The sequence below is a fragment of the Catharus ustulatus genome (assembly GCF_009819885.2).
Source record: "Catharus ustulatus isolate bCatUst1 chromosome Z unlocalized genomic scaffold, bCatUst1.pri.v2 scaffold_26_arrow_ctg1, whole genome shotgun sequence".
NCBI lineage: Eukaryota > Metazoa > Chordata > Aves > Passeriformes > Turdidae > Catharus > Catharus ustulatus.
In genome coordinates this window covers 1,119,079-1,138,776 of record NW_024879445.1, presented here as the reverse complement: position 1 = coordinate 1,138,776, position 19,698 = coordinate 1,119,079, and the positions used below count along the sequence as shown (strand labels likewise).

General features: G+C 45.1%; 2 protein-coding genes across 2 annotated transcripts in view; one reads left to right on the top strand and one right to left on the bottom strand.

Moving 5' to 3' along the window:
* The first annotated feature begins 349 nt into the window (after positions 1-349).
* Positions 350-2,123, top strand: RPS23 (ribosomal protein S23). Its single transcript, XM_033086465.1, has 4 exons — positions 350-438; positions 702-861; positions 1,670-1,790; positions 1,928-2,123. Exons 1-4 carry the CDS (start codon positions 435-437, stop codon positions 2,072-2,074), a joined length of 432 nt encoding a protein of 143 aa, XP_032942356.1. The 5' UTR covers positions 350-434; the 3' UTR covers positions 2,075-2,123.
* A 2,635-nt stretch (positions 2,124-4,758) lies between these two features.
* The window catches only part of ATG10 (autophagy related 10), a 60,147-nt gene continuing 45,207 nt past the window's right edge, over positions 4,759-19,698 (bottom strand). The window contains exons 6-8 of the mRNA XM_033086464.1: positions 7,308-7,405; positions 6,919-7,038; positions 4,759-6,560 (exon numbers count right to left, since the gene is read on the bottom strand). Coding sequence (XP_032942355.1) covers positions 6,548-6,560; positions 6,919-7,038; positions 7,308-7,405 — 231 coding nt within the window. The 3' untranslated portion in view covers positions 4,759-6,547. The remainder of the gene's footprint in view (positions 6,561-6,918; positions 7,039-7,307; positions 7,406-19,698) is intronic.

The window sequence follows — 19,698 nt, the reverse complement described above, 5'->3', positions numbered from 1 at the left end:
GTACGTGTAGAAGGCTTTTCTAGAAACAGGCGTAAACTTTTTGGAATGTAAAAACACACTCCTGTAACAACTTATGAATAGTCTACAAAAGTGAGCGCCTCGGTGCGGGTGGCAGGAAGAGATGTACCCCCACGCACGCGGTGCGGAAATAAATCAGGTTTTCTGTATCTAGCTGTGGTTCCAAATTTTTTTTTCCCACTTTTCCGTGAGGCCCGAACCAACCTGACTCCGCCGGGACTCGAACCCGCGGCCTGAAGTGGGGAGGGGTCCTGGCTGCACCTTCCTGCATCTCTCGCCGGGCTGCCCGCGGCGGTGCCGGTCGGTGATGGATCAGGCGCGGCGCGGGCAGCCCGCGGGGTCCTGCCGTGCGCGGCTATAGGCGGCGGGCGCGGACTCTCCTCCCTCTTTTCTCGCTCGGCAGCCGCGCGGAGAAGATGGGTGAGCAGCGCGCCGCGCCGGGGCCGCGAGTGGGGCCGGGGCTAGGGCTGGGGGGCTGCGGGATCCCCGGCGGTGCCCGCGGCTCTCCACAGGCGCTTCCCGCCCACCCGCAGCCGGCTGGGCGCGGTGCGGGCAGCGCTGCAGGCCGTGAGGCCGCGTCCGCCATTACCCGCCGCATGCCCGCCGCGGCCTCACGCCGCCTCCCCCTCACGGCTCCTTCCTCTCCTCACCGCTGCTTTCCCCCCTCACGTCTCGTCCTGCAGGGAAGTGCCGAGGCCTCCGCACCGCTCGGAAGCTGCGCAGCCACCGCCGGGACCAGAAATGGCACGATAAGCAGTACAAGAAGGCGCATCTGGGCACGGCGCTGAAGGCCAACCCCTTCGGGGGAGCTTCCCACGCCAAGGGCATCGTCCTGGAGAAAGTGTGGGTGCTCCTCCCGCCTGGGCTGGGAGTCCCGAAGCCCCTGGGATGCATCCTGCGAAGGATGGGGGGAAAAAGGGTTCTGGATGGTTTTTTTCCCCTCCCCCAAGAATTGGGAAAAAAAAAAAAAACACATCAACCTATAGGATTTTTTCCAAAAATGCGGGGAAAAATAAAGATCTTGGGCAAAAATAAGTTTGAAAAAAGTGGGGGTGGTGGGACAAATTACACAAAAATAAGAGACATGGGTTTTTTGGGGTTTTTTTGTTTTTTTTTTTCAAACATTAGGGAAAACGTATTTTTGACAAGAATTGGACAAAATACCTGTAAAAAGTAAAAAATAGGCAGTTTTACTTAAAAATAAGGGGGAAAGCAAGATTTATTTTTTTTTTACATAGGAGATAATCAGGATTTTGGGCGCAAATAGGAAATTGTCATGTGTCACAGATCCTACCTACTTCTGCCTTTTTCCCTTCTCTTTAATAATTTATAAATTCCATTGGGGTGCTGCCAAGGCTCTGATTTTGTGGCACTGTTAGATTTTGTGTTTTTTTCTTTTTTTTTGGGGAATGTAACTGAACTGATCCAGAGGTCAATAATTTTGTCAAATTCAATTATTTGTCAATAATTTTGTTTGGCTCAGGAAGTGGTATTTGATTGATTAATGCACAAATCTAGATTAATATAGTTATATTAATTATTGATTCAGTACTTCTAAGAAGCTCACAAGTGTTGAAATACCGATACAATGCGAGGTAAAAAAGTTAATTTCGTGTTAATTGATTGCCTTGCTGGTTGTTTTCCCTTGCAGGGGGGTGGAAGCCAAGCAGCCCAACTCTGCCATCAGGAAATGCGTCAGGGTCCAGCTCATTAAGAACGGCAAGAAAATCACAGCTTTCGTCCCCAACGACGGCTGCCTGAACTTCATCGAGGTAATCCCCAAAAAAGCCTCAAACCTGGCGAGGAAAAGGCGTGAAAAGCAGATTGACGGTGCTTAGACCCGCCCAGGGGGTGGGTGTAGGTTTGGGTTTGGTGCTCACAGCCTGTCCCTGTCCCCTCCGTGTCGCAGGAGAACGACGAGGTGCTGGTGGCCGGGTTTGGGCGCAAGGGCCACGCCGTGGGGGACATCCCTGGCGTGCGCTTCAAGGTGGTCAAGGTGGCCAACGTGTCCCTGCTGGCCCTCTACAAGGGCAAGAAGGAGAGACCCAGGTCGTAAATGCTCGCAGAGGTCTGGCAACACCAATAAAATCTTTGGTTTTAAAGGAGTTCTGTGCTGGTTATTCAAGGGGAGGTCACAAAAATCTCGGAGGAGCTGGAATGAAATTTCTGCCTGGATCTGGCCAGAGAAAAATCTCAAACCCTGATGTGGGATTAATCAGGAATCAAAGCATCCCCTCATGGACTTTAATGCATAATGGTGGAAAAGAGCCTTCCTCACATCACAAACACTGGAAGCACTGGGAATGCTGTTTGTGTACAGCACAAACTCAGCAGGAGATGGAACCATCCACCCACCCACAGAGTTTCACTTGTGCTGGGCACAAATTAACCGTGGTTGTTTTGGGGCAAGTCTGCCCAATTTTGAGACACCTGTTGTAGTACGCTGGCGCTGTGCACTGACTTGGGTGTCTCTGAATTTTTACCTGCTTGGCCAGATAAAAAACACATAGTTCAGGGGTTTCTTAATGCAGTAAAACCTCAGAATATTTACCTGGTTGAAGTCAGAGTGAATAATTCCCTTGTTAACACTGCAGTTGGTCTGTGTGGTGAGGGAAAGGCTCTGTTTATAAAGAAATTCATGTCAAAATTTATATTAAAATGGAGAGGGAATCTAACATGGTGAGACTCTCTCCTGAGGGGTGTGTAGTCAAACTGCTGGGGGAGGTGGAATGGCAGGGATTGGGAATTCCAAATCCCGAATTTCCAGAGCAGGAAGGTTCAGCGGGCGCTGTCGTGGCGCTGTGTCGCCACCAGATGTCGCGACAGGAGCGGGGAGGAGCGGAAATGCTGGAGCGGGAACGTACGTGGGTTCTGACAAAGGGAACGGGGAAATCCGGGAGGGATCCGGGCTGTCCCTGGATCCCTGGAGTGTCCAAGGCCGGGCTGGACACTGGGGACAGCGGGATGGTCCCTTCCGTGGCAGGGACAGGATGGATGGGCTGTAATCCCTTCCCACCGCAGCCATCCTGTGATTCTCTGGTTGTGCCAGTGCCAAACATCACCAAATGGGGCACCACCACTCCATCACTAGAGCGGTTTGAAGCCAAATAAACATATTCTGTAACCCCAACTCCTCCAATACAGAGGGGAATCCACAGCAGGCCATGTTTTCCACCTTATCACCACCACTAATGAATATTTACACTTATTAAAGCAGTTGGCCAACCATCTGACACCAGCAGTAGCTGGCTGAATAATAAAGCTGCGACAAGAGAAGAGTTGTTTTGTGACACACTCGAGGTGTCAAGAGGGTGCTCTGTAAATCCTTTCTCTGTTCCAACACAGCAGTGAAATCCCCTCTCGCCCTGGGGTGAATCTCTCTTCGGGGAGGTGACAGCTGCAGCCAGCTCTCAAGTGGGGAATTCAAACCTTGCTCCCCGTGCAGGGTTTTTTAAGATTTTAATGAAATCCAAGAGATAACAACCTGTGTGACACCTTCCTAATCCTGAGCACTCAGGGCAGGGTGACTTTTGCAGCTCTCTAAGCTTCAGGCATTTTTTATTTTTTTAAATTCTAAGAGGTAAGAATTTATTGCTAAAAAATTCACTAAATTCCTTGAAACACTTTTAAAAGCCCACGTGTTACTAAAAATAGGTATAAATACCCATACACACGCTGTTCTCTAGCAGAGAGTATTTCTGAGGAAATTGTTGTAACTTCACCATTCAGAGGGAAGAGCAATCGTCCTTCCTTTGTGCTGGAACTGAATTTATATGTGTGCAATATAAATACAGATGTCCAAACAGACTCGTTAAACCATCATCACAGCAAAGAGGAGGGGGAAGTTACTGACAAAGTTTCGCTGGAATTCAGGGAGCCGCAGCAAGAATTGATACTGATTACTTGACTGTATTTAGCTGCAATTAAGTAGCTCCACATTTCCTGCCTGGAATGTCACTGTTAGCAACCAAACGCAGGCAACCTCAAATCTCCTGGCAGGGGGTTAAATTCTTACCTGGTCATGCTGACACAAATGAGGGATTATGAGTGTGGCTACCAACTGCATTCTGCAGGAAAACACATTTTTTGGCTTGGGTGGACATACAAAATTAATTCCTCTTCATGATTCTGGCAACCCAGGGCAGGTTCTCTCAGAAGAAGTTCCAGAAGTAAAGAACCTCCCTTGATTTGTCTTCCCAGATTAGCAAAGATAACAACTGAGCAAATTTACAGATCTAAACTGGAAATGTTCTCCTTGGTGGGGTGCAAGAGTTCAGGCAATGCATGCAGACAAAACCCAAGCTCAGGTCTGAGGAACTTCAATAATTTCAGTAAATAATGCATTGCAATATAAAACATAATTACAAAACAGTTCCACAGTTCACTTGATTTTAAAAAAATAAAAATTAGTACATAAAAATTCAGTTAAGGTATCCTAAATCACTAAAGCATAAATGGAAACAGGAAATTGGGTGCCTACCTCCCAACCCAGCCATTAAAAAGGAGATGCCCAAACAAGCTTATTTATCTCCTTGGTCCCAAATATTTATTTTTTGTTTCTCTATCCAACCTCCATGTATTTGCACTAACTGAGCTGAATTTTGGTTTTCCAGGCAAATTCCAGGGAAACATTGATAACTGAGGAGACACTGCACTGTCACCTCATTGTTTGAGCCCAGTAAAATGTGTAATGCTCTGGACAAATAATCCTCTTGATGGTAAATTAAGACTTTTCCCATGTAAAATAAAAAATATTTATTTTCCTCTACATATAAATTCCACATTTTGAAGGGTGAGCGCTTCTATTCTTCTGTCCCAGCATATCACAAATGAAGATCAGCGAGCAGGGATGAACATTTAACAGCTCTTAAACCTGCTGTTACCTCTTTTTGTTGGTTCTTCCTCCTGCCTGAGTCTCACTTAAACGTAAAAATGGGATGCAATTATCAAGCATGTGTTACCAAAAGTGTTAACGAAATCAGTCTAGCTGCAGGCCATACTTTGTAAATCTTACACGAAAAAACGGTTTTCCAGGTCGTTATGACACAGAACAAAATAAACCATGCTTTCATTATTAATTCCAAATGGCTGGCAAGCGAATCCCACACCACTGGAATTTGAAGGACTGCACCCTCCACCCCATGTCCACCAATGACAAGTAATGGAAGTTAAAAATATGACCTGGAAAAACAGAATTTGGATGCATTTCACCCTCCCGGCTCTGACGTGGCACACACTAGACTCTGCAAGTGGCAGTTGCTGAAGGTACAAAGTAAAATCTGCCTTTCAGACTCTGCTTTACCCTGCAAATAAAAATAGGAGTGGGAGAGAAGCCAGGATGGGTGGCAGGGAAGTTCCTCCTAATCTGGTTCTCAGTGGCAGCACCACCAGGCAATCCCCCAAAAACCAGCAGCTGTCAGGAGAGGCAGAGCAGGGTAGGGAGCAAACAACCACAGCTACAACGAGAAACGCTAATTGGGAGCAGCAGCAGCTCCCTGTGGGCACGGAGAGCATCCCTGGCAGGCAGCAGAGCTCAGCAGAGACAGATGTGGCCACACATCTGTCTGCTCCAGGCCCCTGAGCTCAGAGCTGGACGTGCCCACTCCAGGCAGGCTCTGAGGGCTCTGTTTGTGACAGTCCCCACCCCTGAGGGGTGATGGGTGTGGGATATTCCCGGGGAGATGTTGGAATTTGGGGTTTTTATAGTACAGTAATAGGTATGGGACAAGATGGAAGATTTTGGATGTTGTTTCTGTCTTCCTCTTCATGATTTCAGGCAGTAGTTTTTGGTTGTACACTCAGTGCTGCACTGTGAGTCACAAGAGTTTGGTTATTGGGTCAAAAGTATAAATAATATAGGTGTTAATTCTCTATTGCACTGTTTAGCTTTAGAAGACATTGTAACCAGCTGGACTCAGCTCCATTTTGCTCACTTTTAGCTGAAAGTGTTGCAGCACTCTGTGTGCTTTAGATGAGATTTAATAAACAACCAAGTCCCAATGAGAAATTAATCTCCTTTGTGTTTTCAATCCTGACTCTGAGTGAAGGCAGAAGAAAATGAAGACAAGCCCAAATTAAGTGGTGCAGTTAACCCATTAACAAGTGGTGATCCCATGTGGGGATCAAATTCACAACCTTCACACCCTGGCTGCCACAAGCTCACACCACATCCCATGGGCATTCCTCTGTGTTTATATTGCATTTTCTGCCCCACAGATGGTGCAGGTTTTTAGGGTGAAGTGCAGTAGATCCAGCAGCTCAGCTCTGGCTTGTGCATCCGTGTGCAGCCTCACCGAGGGCACAGGCACAGGAGGTGAGTGACTTCAAGGCAGGTCAGGTGTGGGTGGTGCTGGGGAGCTGTTCCCACAGCTGCAGCCAATTCTCACTGTCCCCTGTGGTGAATCCTGGCCAGAGAAGGAGCCACGAGCAACCATTTCCACTCTGGCATGGCTGACCAGCCAGGAAGGATCCTCCAGCTTCACCCCTAAGCCTGCAGCAGCTTTATCACAGCCCAGCCACTCCCAGTCCTTCAGCTCAGGGCTCTGGAGAGGCAACAGAAAATACAAAAAATGGAGTTACATTAAAATCCGTGCAGCAGTTATGCCAAAACCCCAACCCTGTGCTGGAGGAACCAACTTAAAACATTTCTCCACATCTGAGAGAGCCCCCAGGACCCTCTGGAATAACTAAGGGTGTCAGCAATGGGCTGGAGCTCCTCTCTCCACAAATTTTCATTGCAAAGCAAGTGAGGAAACGAGGCAGGCAGGTAAGCAAAGCACTGAAGGGTGAGCCCTACATTAACTGAACCAAGGGCTTCAAAGGAGGAGGTTCTGCCATTTATCCCTCTGATCTTTGGAACAGGAGGACGGGAGAGGAAAGGAGGATTTCCTTTTCTCTTACCTTTCAGCCCAATCAGCATCTGTGCTCTGCTCAGGTGCCAGTTTTGCATAACTCAAAGGCAGATTCAAGCCCACAACTGGGCCCACGGTACTGAGCCACAGTGTGATGTAATTTGTGTGTCTAGGGGGGGAAAGCACCAAAAAAGCACCATAAATACATCATCCCAGCTTTTTCTGAGTTGCAGACAGACTCAACAGTCACAAAACAACTTCAGAGAGGCTATTCCCTCATTTCTCCTATCAAACACATTTCAATTTTCAGGCCTGAAGTGACTATACATAAATCTTATTCTGCTTGGACCATTTGCCCATTTCCACACTGCAGACTTTACCTGCATTTTTATTTTTTTTTTTGCACAGAGCCCTGCAGGGCCCAGCAGTGCTCCTCACCTGTGGTGCTCCTGTGAGCTGCTCAGCACAGCAGAGATGAATTCATTGGTTCGACAGGGGTGCAGGACAAAGAAAGGCTGCCCGAGGATGGGGTGCTCCTAAGAGGGAACAGAATTTGCTGTCACGGAAGGGAAAAACAGGAAACTCATCACAGGAAAGACAAGGCAAGGTGCAATCAGCCCCTGATGCAACTTTCCTCACTTCAGAGTCTTGGCTCATGTTGTTCTTCCCATCACAGTCATGGCAAATTAAAATGTACTGTATACATTACCCATCAATAATATATATTGAAAAGGAAAGATCAGCAACCAGGCTATGCCCCTATTTCAGTTAAAATGCAATGGTTTGCAAAAGTAACTCAAGTTATTCTATCAGCATTAAGTGGCTCTGGAGAGGCAAAGCTACTGTGTAAAAGTCTGATCAAATATAACACATTAAACCCATTCCCCACAAGAAAAACGCCCCTGAGCCCTGGAATCTTTTCAGGCTGGTGCTGGGAAATACACGTGGGTCCATCTGGAGAGGGAAGTGCTCTCAAGGTGGCCTTAACTTCCACTTGGTTCTGATGCTGAAAACGTTCTCACAAGGATCAATCCCTTTATGGCTAAAAGAACTTTGAAAAACTCCCAGAAGCTTCGGAATATACAAAAAAAGGGTGTTCAGAAAGCTTTGTTTCACACTGCAAACGGATAACTTGCATAAGAATGCTACCATCTGCTGTTGTCAAAAGTGAATGGATGCAGTTTTTCTTTGAGAAAGAGTAGTATTTTGAATTAAAACCCCCTTTTCATTATCTGCTCAAATGAACTTTCCAAATAATTCCAGAAAATGCTGTGGATTTAGAAAATCCAGATTCCAGAAAATACATTCAATCATGTCAATGTCAATGGCATACCTTAAAGACAGCAAAAAAATATCTAAGCTAATGTTTACAAAACAATTATGTAAAGGAAAAAAAAAAAAAAAAAAAAAGGAAATTGCATAAAATATTTATAAAATATTTAAGGAGATGAGAGTTAGAGGGAGCACAAACTCCCAGAAAGAAGAGAGAAGTAACCTGGGTTTAAGTGACTCAACTCTCTGAACAAGGCATAAAGATAATTCCCAAAGCTGAATATTCAGCCAGAGGTTATTCCCAACCATCCTGACCCCCAATATCTGATTTTTGCCCTGCACTCCTTGCTTCAGCAAACCACCAGTGAGGCCAGACTTGATGTTTTGGAATAGTTTATTACCTTTACATTCTATATCTTCTTGTAGTCGTTCCTCTTCTTACAACATGACAACAGAGTGACTCTGAAAACATTCCCAAATACAGGAATGGCTACTCAAAAGACAGGGACGTGTCACACACTGACAGGAAAACCACAGAAGTACCAGAGTGCCAAAAGAAATCCTGAGCCAAGAGCCATGAAGGAGCAGCCTTTAAAAAGGGAAAAGTTTGAGGTGGCTTGTGGAGCATCAGGGAAAACACCCTGAGAGCACCAGCTGTGATTCAGGAAAATGCTGCATCCCAAATCCTGTGCACAGTGGCATCCTGTGAGGCTCTGGTGTTCACTCAAGGTTAAACACAGCAGCTCTGAGCAGGAACCACCTGGATGCTGCCAATAAAAATGCAGCATTTACCAAAGCCCTGGATTATTTTGGAATTGGTGATGGGCTACAGGCCCCCAGCCTGCCCTGAGACAAGGTGGGGTGTCTGTGGTGGGATGAGCCCCAAGTCCTTCTCAAACACTGCCAGAAGGGTGAAAATGAATGAAAGTTTGTGCTGCATCAGCCTCATTAGCATTAGTTCACTGCCTGCTGCACTCACCTGGCAGAACAATGCACTGAAATGTACCCTGAGCAAAACATTAGGGCAGCAATTCTACCCTTCATCTAGGCTGCCAGTTACACCAAAAATACAAAATCCTACTGGGACTTCATGAGGAAAAAAACCCAAAACAGTGCAAACAACATGTAAGAATCATCCCACTTCTTGTTTACAATTAATCTTTTTCCAGCCAGCCATGCACCAGGGCAGTGTGAGAGTTTCAAGTCAATTCCCACAAGTATTTGCTGGCGTTGTACTGCAAGAACCCATTTGCAGGTTGCCCACAACTCTTCTGGGCAGTAATACTCTGACACACAGTTTATTTGAAACCAACACCATTACTTTCTTGGATCTGCCTATGATTTTGGATCTATCCAGCTATGGGGCTGATTTACAGCAGTGCCTGTTCAGCACCACATGCTGGAATCCATCACACATCTGCATATCCCTCTGAGTCTGACCCAGCTGGGATGGGGAGGAAATACTTCCACAGGCAGGCACCAGCTCTGCTGAATTTGGAGGCTTGGAATGTTGCTTCATTTGTTTTTTGTACAAAGATCTCCCTCCTAGGTGATGTGTGAGGATGTTCTGTGCCTGCTGATGTAGCTGTTGCCTCAATTCCTCCCATTAAAAAAAACCTGGGAGAGAATTTTCAGGTCACTCCCAACCCAAACTTGTCTGGGATTCTGTGACCTGGGATAGGTTCTGTATTTATGGTCACTGACTTCAGTTCACAACCAGAAGCCAGGACATGGATCAAAGACATTAATTGTTCTATGGGATAGATTGAAAATTATTCACAGAGTACTGGAATGGCTTGGGAGGGATCTTAAAGCTTATCTCATCCCACCCCTTCCATGGCAGGGACACCTCCCACTGTCCCACGCTGTTCCCAGCCCTGTCCAGCCTGGCCTTGGGCACTGCCAGGGATCCAGGGGCAGCCAGAGCTGCTCTGGGCACCCTGTGCCAGCCCTGCCCACCCTGCCAGGGAACAATTCCTGCCCAAAATCCCATCCAGCCCTGCCCTCTGGCAGTGGGAAGCTGTTCCCATTTTGTTCAGGAACGCCAGCCCAGGCTGGGTTTGGCAGCACAGCTCTCTGTTATTGTCTGTGCAGGTACAGGTGCTGAGCAGGGAAATGTCACAGCACTGATCTGAGCAGTGGCAAAGGCTGGGCAGTTCCCAAGGACAAGTATAATTAAGACTAAACTTCCATCAGATTGGATTAAGTCATTTTATCAAGCAGTCTCCATGTCGGATTTAAACCAAAAATAAACATTACTTCAGATAACAGATAATTGTCTGTAGGTTTCTGTACTGTGCTCTGCTGCTCTCCTCCCCAGCCAGCAGGAATTTTGTTGTCAGTACATCTCTTGTAACAGCACCATTTATTTTCTCTGTCATAACTCCAGCTCTTCCAGGGGTAATGGCTTCTATTTTCTCCAGTGCTACATTAAACTGCCTTCAAGCATCCATCACAACATTTATGGTCTCTCCATTGATGATAGTGCAGGGGACTTGTGCCTGAAACTGCCTCTTCCCCGACCTGGTTTGCATGATGCTGCTTTGCAAAAATAAATTCACACAGGGGTGTCAAAAATTTCATGCAGAATCCTACCAGCAGATACCACAGCTAGTGCCAATTGATTCCAGACATTTTCCCAGCAGTGTTCAAAACCTCAGCCACCAGGTCAGAATTATTAAAATATGCCCCCCATAATCTCCTCCATTTAGGAAAAGGAAACAGTGATGCAATTAATAAAGAGGATACAAGTTTTTCCCTTCCTCCCAATTTCTGACCACATTTACTGAAGCAAACGGATGAGTTTAAGTAAAAATTCTTCACTCAAGTTTATACCACAAGTAATTCATGTTCTTGAATTCATGGCCTATCTTCTTTTTCATTCCTTATTTTCACATAGATCAATAATAACTTACTTGTTAATGTAATCCAACTCTAGACACTCAGAAAGGAGTCAGGAAAATTCCTCTCTTCAGACTGACCCTGAGTCCCACAGCCAGAACAGCCACTGCACACACACACAATTTCAAACGTGTGGAACTTGAGGTCGAAGGGATTTTCCTCTAATAATGCAATTACCACAATGGAAACTCCATTACTGTGGAATCACTCTGTTGCAAGTACAACGTTAAGGAACTGTAATGGCACAGGGAGCTTTTATAATCCCGACAGAAGGTGTAAATCACAATAATAAAGCTGTTGATAGCACAGTGATTCTACAGGGCTTCTCCATCCTACTGACTTATGCTGGATTTTGGGAAGGAATTGCTCCCTGTGAGGGTGGTGAGGTCCTGGCACTTTGGCTGCCTCTGGATCCCTGGCAGTGTCCAAGGCCAGCCTGGACATTGGGGCTTGGATGATCTGTCAGGTCCATCCAACCCAAACCAGTCTGGGATTCTGTGACCTGGGACAGAAAACGCATTTATGGTCACCGACTGCAATTCACATCCTGCTGGCATAACCGAGGCAAGATTGCCCAGCTTTGCAAAAACAAAACACAGAATCCCCACCAAATGCAGAGGCTGAAGGTGGAACAACCTCCCCTGCCTGCTGAGGAAAAAACCACCACTGCCACTGCTCTCCTGCTTTCCTCAGGCAATCAGAGCAGATCTGCATTGGCAGCGAGCAAGGGAGAGCATGAAGGGAACCCTGATGAGACAAAGAAGTGCAAACCAGCCCCAAAAATCAGATTTCTGTGGTGACTAGGCTGCAGCTCTTAGCAGGCCAGCAGTGGCAGCTGCCCCCATGATTTAATGTCCCCATTCCCTGTGTGCTCCCAAAACCCACAACCAACTTCAGCCACGATTTTCCACTAACACTTCCACTGCTCCCAGCAGCCAATTCAGCTGGATCCCGTCCTTCTTTCATCAAACACCGAGTCCAAGCTGAAAAGGCAATTAAATGGCTACGTTCTCCCGAGGAAAGCAGAGATGCTTTGGCAGATCCTACAACGCAGAAATGCAAGGACACTTAACACAGCCAGAATTCCTCCGAGATGAACCACGCCTACCACTCTGCATCTGCTGTTTCACACCCATCAAGGATCCCAATGAAGGTGCCTTCCAAACTGCTCTGTAATTCATATTTTATTCCCCAATTCTGCCTGATTCCAGAGTATTTACGGTTTTGAAGAGGTGGTGATTATTTTTCACATTTTGTAACTTTGTTGTTTTATTACAGGTATTAAATAGCTAACACAAGATCCCTGAAAGGAAGGAGAGGTAATGCAGGACAAGCAAAATAGTAATCAAGAGTAGCCAACACTGCTGATCTGTAATCACGTATTTTATATATATATAATAAAGTTTGAATTATTAATTTTAAGAACAGGAGGAATCAAAGCAGTAGGTGACACTCAGGCATGTTTCTAAAGCTTAACAAGCTTCTTTTAAAGCTTTAAAGCCCTCACAAGCATGTAACTTATGCATTTAGGATTTCTGAAGAAAACTTTATACTTAAAAATTGGCAGGTCCATAGTTACATTGTCAAGAAATGGCATCTCAGCCATTTCCCTAAGAAAATAAACAGATGATTCTCCTTCCATGCTTGCCAAAAGTAGATTAATTCAGTTGTCACCATTTTAGTTATGTAGCATATAGTCTTAATTAATTACTATTTAAAATCTGTTCTTAAGTTACAAGATCCATCTAAGGTGCAAAACTGAACGATCCAACAAGCTGTGGAAGTATGGAAAAGACACTGGAGACAGATTTTCTACCCTGATTAAAAAAATTATATTTAAAAAAAAAAAAAAAAAGCTGGCATTTGACAAAAGTGGCCTGAAAGGGTTCATCCCATAATCCCAGGGATTCCAGAGGATGCCCCAGCAGTGGCTCCTGCCTCCCCCAGCAGCATCTGGGAGAGCACAAGTGCTTCACTCCCCCTGCACTGCTCCAGCAGGTCTGCACCACGGGCACACTGGAGGACACACTCCTGCCAGGTAATTTTGCATCCATTTATGGACAAGTGGCCTCATGAATTTGTCTAAATGCTTTTGAACTGCTGACACTATCTGCTGCCGCCACTCCAGAGTGCAGGTGCTTCGGCACAAACTGCTCCCTGTTAGCACAGATACCTAACCCCCATTTCAGCACCACTTAAAACGCTTTTTAAAATTAATAAAGTAAGAAAAAAATACAGTTTGCAATGCCTTGTGGCCACTCCGGTGGCCTTTCAAATGGATCTGAGTGTGCCATACATGATCCTCAGTTCTTTCACACTGTGCAGTCAATGCTGTTGTGTAATTTAGGATTTATCCATAAGGGGGGAATGCTCAGTAGGCAGATTCATTCCTGGAGTGAAGAGCCAGAGGTCATGGTGGGGGGAAGACAGAGCAGAACCCACCTCAGCTTACAAGGAGAAATGCCAGACCAGGCAGGGAACGTGCTCTTACAACTTGCTCCACATTTCTCTGCTTGGAAAGCTCTCTGGAAGAAGAACCACTGCTAGATAAATTATCTGTAAAAGCAATGCATAGCACTGAAACTGATTTTTCCCCATAAGTAGAAAATAATCAAGAGAACCAATACTATTACACTGTAATTTGTTTGATTAATTATGAATCTGCATGGAAAATATTACTGAGTCTTCAATTCAGATTAACTCAAGTAACAATAGTAATAGGACTTGAAAGTCTGTCCTGAATTATGCCCAAGAAACTGGCAGGGAACTTCATACTGCTTTTATCTCTGCATGTAAATTACTACAGAATCACAGCATGGCTGGAGTGGGAAGAGACTAAAGTCCATCCATCCTGTCCCTGCCATGGCAGGGACACCTTCCACTGTCCCCAGTGTCCAGCCTGGCCTTGGGCACTGCCAGGGATCCAGGGGCAGCCACAGCTGCTCTGGGCACCTGTGCCAGGGAACAATTCCTTCCCCAAATCCCACCCTGGCACTGGGAGCCATTCCCTGTGTGCTGTCCCTGCAGCCCTGGCCATTGTCTCTCTCCAGGTTTCCTGCAGGCCCTGCAAGGCCACCCTGAGCTCAGCCCAAAGCTTCTCCTGTGCAGGTGAGCAATGCCAGCTGTGCCAGCCTTTCCTGGCAGCAGAGCTGCTCCATGCCCTGCTCCTCCTGGAGCCTCCTCTGGGCTGGCCCCAGCAGCTCCAGCTCCTGCTGTGCTGGGCCAGGGCTGGGGCAGCTCTGCAGGGGCTCAGGGTCTCACCTGGGGGGCAGAGGGGCAGAACCCCCTGCCCTGCTGCCCAGGCTGGGGCTCAGCCCAGCACAAATTTGGGGTTCCAGCAAAGCTTTGGGGTCTGTCTTGGGTTACAATACAAAGTGTGATAAAAGGTATCTATTCTGTCACCATCTGTTGAGGGTGGGGCAGTGATCCTGATCCCCATGGGAGATATTCTGCTAATGGGCCATCCATTGAAACCAGGCAGGGCATTGTTCTTTATCTTTTCACAACCCATCCTTCCTCCAGCCAGTCATTTTCTGCTCATGGCCATTGAGTCCCACTGTGGGACTGATAAAATTACTGCATCCCATTGGGAGTTGCTCCAGCCAGGGGGAAGAGCCCAACATTTCTTACCAAGATAAAAACAGAGGGTTTGGCACACTAAGGGAGCCCCTTTCTCCACTGGACTCCAGAGGAAAACCGGATTTCTCCACATCACCACTGGAGCTCCGGAGGGAAACTGCACCTTGTACAGGAGCACTGCTCCAACTGAGCCACATCTGTCACTGCAGGAGGATGCAGCCACCATGGGATGGGACTGCTGCCAACACCCTGCCTGACGGGTGTCAGGTTGTACTCTGACTGTGTCAGGGTTTGGGGTTTGTTCTTTGTAGTGCTGTATTTCTATTTTAATTTCCCTAGTAAAGAACTGTTATTCCTAATTCCCGTATCTTTGCCTGAGAGCCCCTTGATTTCAAAATTATAATAATTTGGAGGGAAGGGGTTTACATTCTCCATTTCAAAGAGAAGCTCCTGCCTTTCTCAGCAGACACCTGTCCTCCAAACCAGGACAGGGTCCCAGCACCCAGCACAGCTTTGGGGTCCCAGCTGTGCTCCAGAGCTGCTCCAGCTGCTCAGCCCCAGCCTGTTGCCCTGATCGAGGCCCTGCTGAGCTCCATCAGGTCCCCATGGTCCCAGCACTCCTCCTCTCCACCCGGACATCAACTCACTGACCACAAGTTCCTGAGTGTGACCACTCAGCCCCATCCCTCACCCACCCAGGGGTCAACCACTGTCATGTCAGACAGCATCAAAGGCCTTGCACAAGAGGCAGATGCCATCAGCTGCACATCTGTCAGCTGCTTATCCACTAAGCTTCTCTATTTGCTCTGGATTTAGTATTTGTTCATTATTTGGTCTTTTCCCCCTCTGTGAAATTAGTTGGATGATTATTGTCCATGAAATCTTATGGAGAAAAGCAAGGCTAAAGTGTAGGGCAGCTGAACATAATTAATCAGTGCCTAGTTTTAAAATAAAACCTCCTTGGTAGCTTGTACAATACTACAGCTCGGTTTAAACCCCAGGAGTTCAACACATTGTAGAAGATTTTAGTGGGAAGTAAATACCCACCCAGCTTTGCCATCCTTGTATCGTTCCCCTGTCAAACAGCTTTCCAGTCTGTACTGGTAAGATTCCCTTTTCTCAGGAAGTTGTACTAATAATTTTCCAAAAATATTAGCAGGGGATCCATAGCAACTGTTGATGCAACTGAAATTCGTTAGGAGCGATCCTAGCAACCTTCTGTTAAGAAATACTGTATACAGCCTCCCCCACTCAGCAAAATCCCACAATATGGCAAGAAAGATTTGTATGTCTAAGAATAGCTACCTTACCACATTTTTCAAAATGACTGAGCCGTAATGATTTAAATCCTCCCTATCACATTTTCAGCAAGATGTGCCTCTACAACACTACATCAATGTGTTCTGTTCAGAGTTTTGACTCTTTCTCCTTTTCTAAATCACACTATTAACATCCCTGACATTTTAGAAATAATGTTTATTGATTTTGCTGTTAACACTGCTATAAATTAAGTGATGTAATGGACAGGATTATTGAGGTACTATAAAGAATATGTCCTCCAGATTCCTGACTCCTGGTGGAAAAAGACTCTGGATTAACTCAGAAATAAGTGCAGTTCTGTGCTGTGAATTCCGTAACTTAGGTTTGGTTGAATACTTTTGATATGACAGAAAGAACATATTAAAACTACCTGCTAAGTATCAAATGACAGAAGAAAAACACCTTGTTTAGATGAAACTGAGGAATGAGTGGTTGAGGAAAACCAGATGCAAAACTCCTGATCATTCACTATTCAGGAACACAGGATACAGTCAGTACCAGAATGGTCTGAGTTGCTTTATCTGCAGTGACAGTAAATGGCTAAACCAGGAAAACACTCATTTATTGCTGGGAAATCCAGAACCAAGGTGTCACTCATGAACTCCCACACACCATGGCTGGGAGCACTTGGGTAGCAGAAATAATTGCACGTGAACAGCACTGGTTAGAAAGGAGAGGAATCATGTATGGACACATGTGCTCCACAAATTCCAGAGTCCTTTGGAATCCTGACTCACAGATTAATTTTTAAGACTACTTCTGCAGGATCTTCAAGTCACCAACTTCTGTTCTTTTTCTGTGGGGCAGTTTTTCACCCCTTGAGCCTCCTGCAATAATGCAATTCGATTTCTACCCTTGGATGTTTGGTTTTACATTCCATCATCCCTAAGCATTGATTAAGCCTTAGCACAATACTTGATTGTCTTTATGACTTTGTTTCCTCAGGGGAAGGTCAGGCTTTATGACAACATCACTCTGTTAAAAACAAAATTGTTGGTGATGCTACTGACTGTGATCAGCTTCATTCATCAGCTTACAAAATTCTCTTGCTAGTTTGCTTCCATACAGAAAAGAAATTAATGGAAGGCATGGATCAGCAGAAGTAACAAGAATCAAAAATGGACTTGAGCACGTGTGTTCATAGAATTAATTACATTAATACTCAGCTTCTTTGTGGTCTTAGAAACACATTTGTCAGAGTGTTGTCTCTCCCCCTGTTGAAGTACTTCTGCTTTGTCTACACCTTGCCCCATCAGGGCAAAAAAATTATGAAGAATCGGTAGTGTCTTTACCAATTTTCTTTTCAATCCCTTATTCCACTATTATTAAATTTCAGAGGGTGCCTGAGAAATCAGTGGGTCTCAGTTCACCTCCTAATAGGTGACTGTGTCCATCAATCCAGCATCATTCCACACACTGCTGAAAACAGCTGGATGTGACAGCTACAGCAGTGTCCTGGATCTTGATGATCATTCAAAAGAGGTGTGGAGCCCTCAGCCACAGCAGGGTGAAAATTCACACCCTCACAACGCCCATCCCACACCCACCCTAACAAAAAAAGCCTTGCAGTCCTGCATTTCCAACTCCACAGAGAGGATCCACACTGCCTGAAGTTCTGGCTGTAACCAGAGTCACTCTCTGCTGCTTCACATCCCCAACTCATCTTCACAGAGGCTTCCAAAATGATAAAATACAGCCAAATAAAATGATAAATGATAAATTATAAAATACAGCCTCTGCAGATTAAATCAGTATTAGTTATCTTTTTTTTTCTTAATTCCTGGCTCTTACACCACACACTACCATGTGACAAAATATGTTCACCTTCATATTTGGGATGTTTTCTCCCCATTTGTCTCATTTCTGTTCTCTACTCTGGTCTTTTTTTTTTTTCCTTAAACTTTTTTCCTGTTCTTGTGAGGTTTATTCTCTCAATTTTCCCTCACCTTTAAGCATTTGACCATGACACTTTTGGGCTGCAGCCTTCCTAACTGGGACATTACACCTGCTATTTCTTACATTTATTACACACAGAAGGCCCAAGAAGTTTGAGCTGTTTAGGCAGTACCACTATGTATTTTATAAATAACTAATATAAATATTATACATCATATTAAAATGCATGTTTATATGGTATTTAAATTACTAACATAAATAAATAACACTAAAAAGCACCCACCAAGTTACAAGTACACAATTCAGGAGATAGGGCAGCAGTATCTGTAATTCTGAATCCTCCTAAAAAGAAGCTGAAAATCACAGTTGGCAACATTTCTGGAAGGCAACAGTAATCCATAAATACTCCTTAATTTTCCTGTCATTGCAGAATTAAGCCACTTCCAGCTCACACAGTTCTTACCAGGTGTGCTAAATTGATGTCATTATAAGTCATCAGGAAATACCCACAGAGACCTGTAGCAACATTTGGAAGTTTTGTTAAACAGCTGTGTGCTCTAATTGATTTGTATTATTTAAAACAGCTAAAGCAAGTTATCGCCGGATGTAGAGAAGGGATGACTGAAGACCCCAGGGAGATTTAACTCACAAGAAAGCCAATCACAGGAACCTCATTTGAGCATTTTAAGATTATTACTAGAGGAAGTGCAATTAAATCATCACCATTTATCAATTATCATTATAAAATACTATGCAACCTTATCATGTTAATTTATTTATGAGAAGGTAACTAGTTGACTTCTGCTTTTTGAAGTAATCTAGTCAGGAAAAATATTTCAAGATGCTTTCTCTGGAAATGAGCATAACTTTCCACCATAACCAAAAGTAACTATAAAGGTACAAATTTTACCTAAAATTTGCAAATGCCAAATATCCCCACTCTCTGCAGCTTGTCTCAGTTTCTGAGATGTATTTTATTATAGATGTATTGTACCACAGAGAGTATACACCAAAACATAGTTGTATCAGAAATGTGCACAGGCCTGGCACCCTCATTTCATGAAATAAATGGGGAAAAAGTCCCAAAAAGTCAGTAAGCCTTTCTTTTCCTGGTCTGGCAATCACAGTGCAGATCAGCCCTAGTTAAAAGGTAAGTAACATGCATGGACCCTTGGCAAACTGAATTTTTCTTCCCAGTGGTGGAGTGCTTGTACCATCTAAAATTTGTATCTCTTTTGGATTAAAATCCTAAACCTTTTTACTCTGCTGCTCATGTGTACTGAGTGCTCAAGCCTGATTTGATGAGTTTGCCCAGTGACTTGCATTATAGGATCTGTGTCCCTGCAGGCAAAGCCTAACCCACATAACAAAATGGGTCAGCAGAAAAGCAGCAAGGCAAGACAAAACTCCGTATTTCAGTTCAGAACCCTGATTCATTTGATGGAGAAAAACAGATTTTTTTCTTGTAGACCTGATTCTTGCTTTGATCTGAGGCTTGCAGGCTAGTTTTCATTATCTTCCATAATCTTCTTATTTAACAGAAAGTCACATTTTGCAGCTGTTAACTCTGCTAATTTCTCCAAAATGTTCTTCCTGTGTTTGTCACTGCACTCACAGTTGGCTGCACCACCTCTGGAGAGTGTCCCAGAATCACATTCATCACTCCACACGTTTTGCCACCCAAAATTCCTGTTTCTGCAGGAACTTGTGTGTATGTATCCCCTACACACCTCCAGTTATTAGATGCAGGACAGTTTTTACTTTACTGTCCCTTAAGAAGCAAAAATAATCCCCGTGTGGGAGCGACCTGGTTTTCCTTTTCACTTCCGCAACTCTGATTTCACACATTCCAAACATCCCG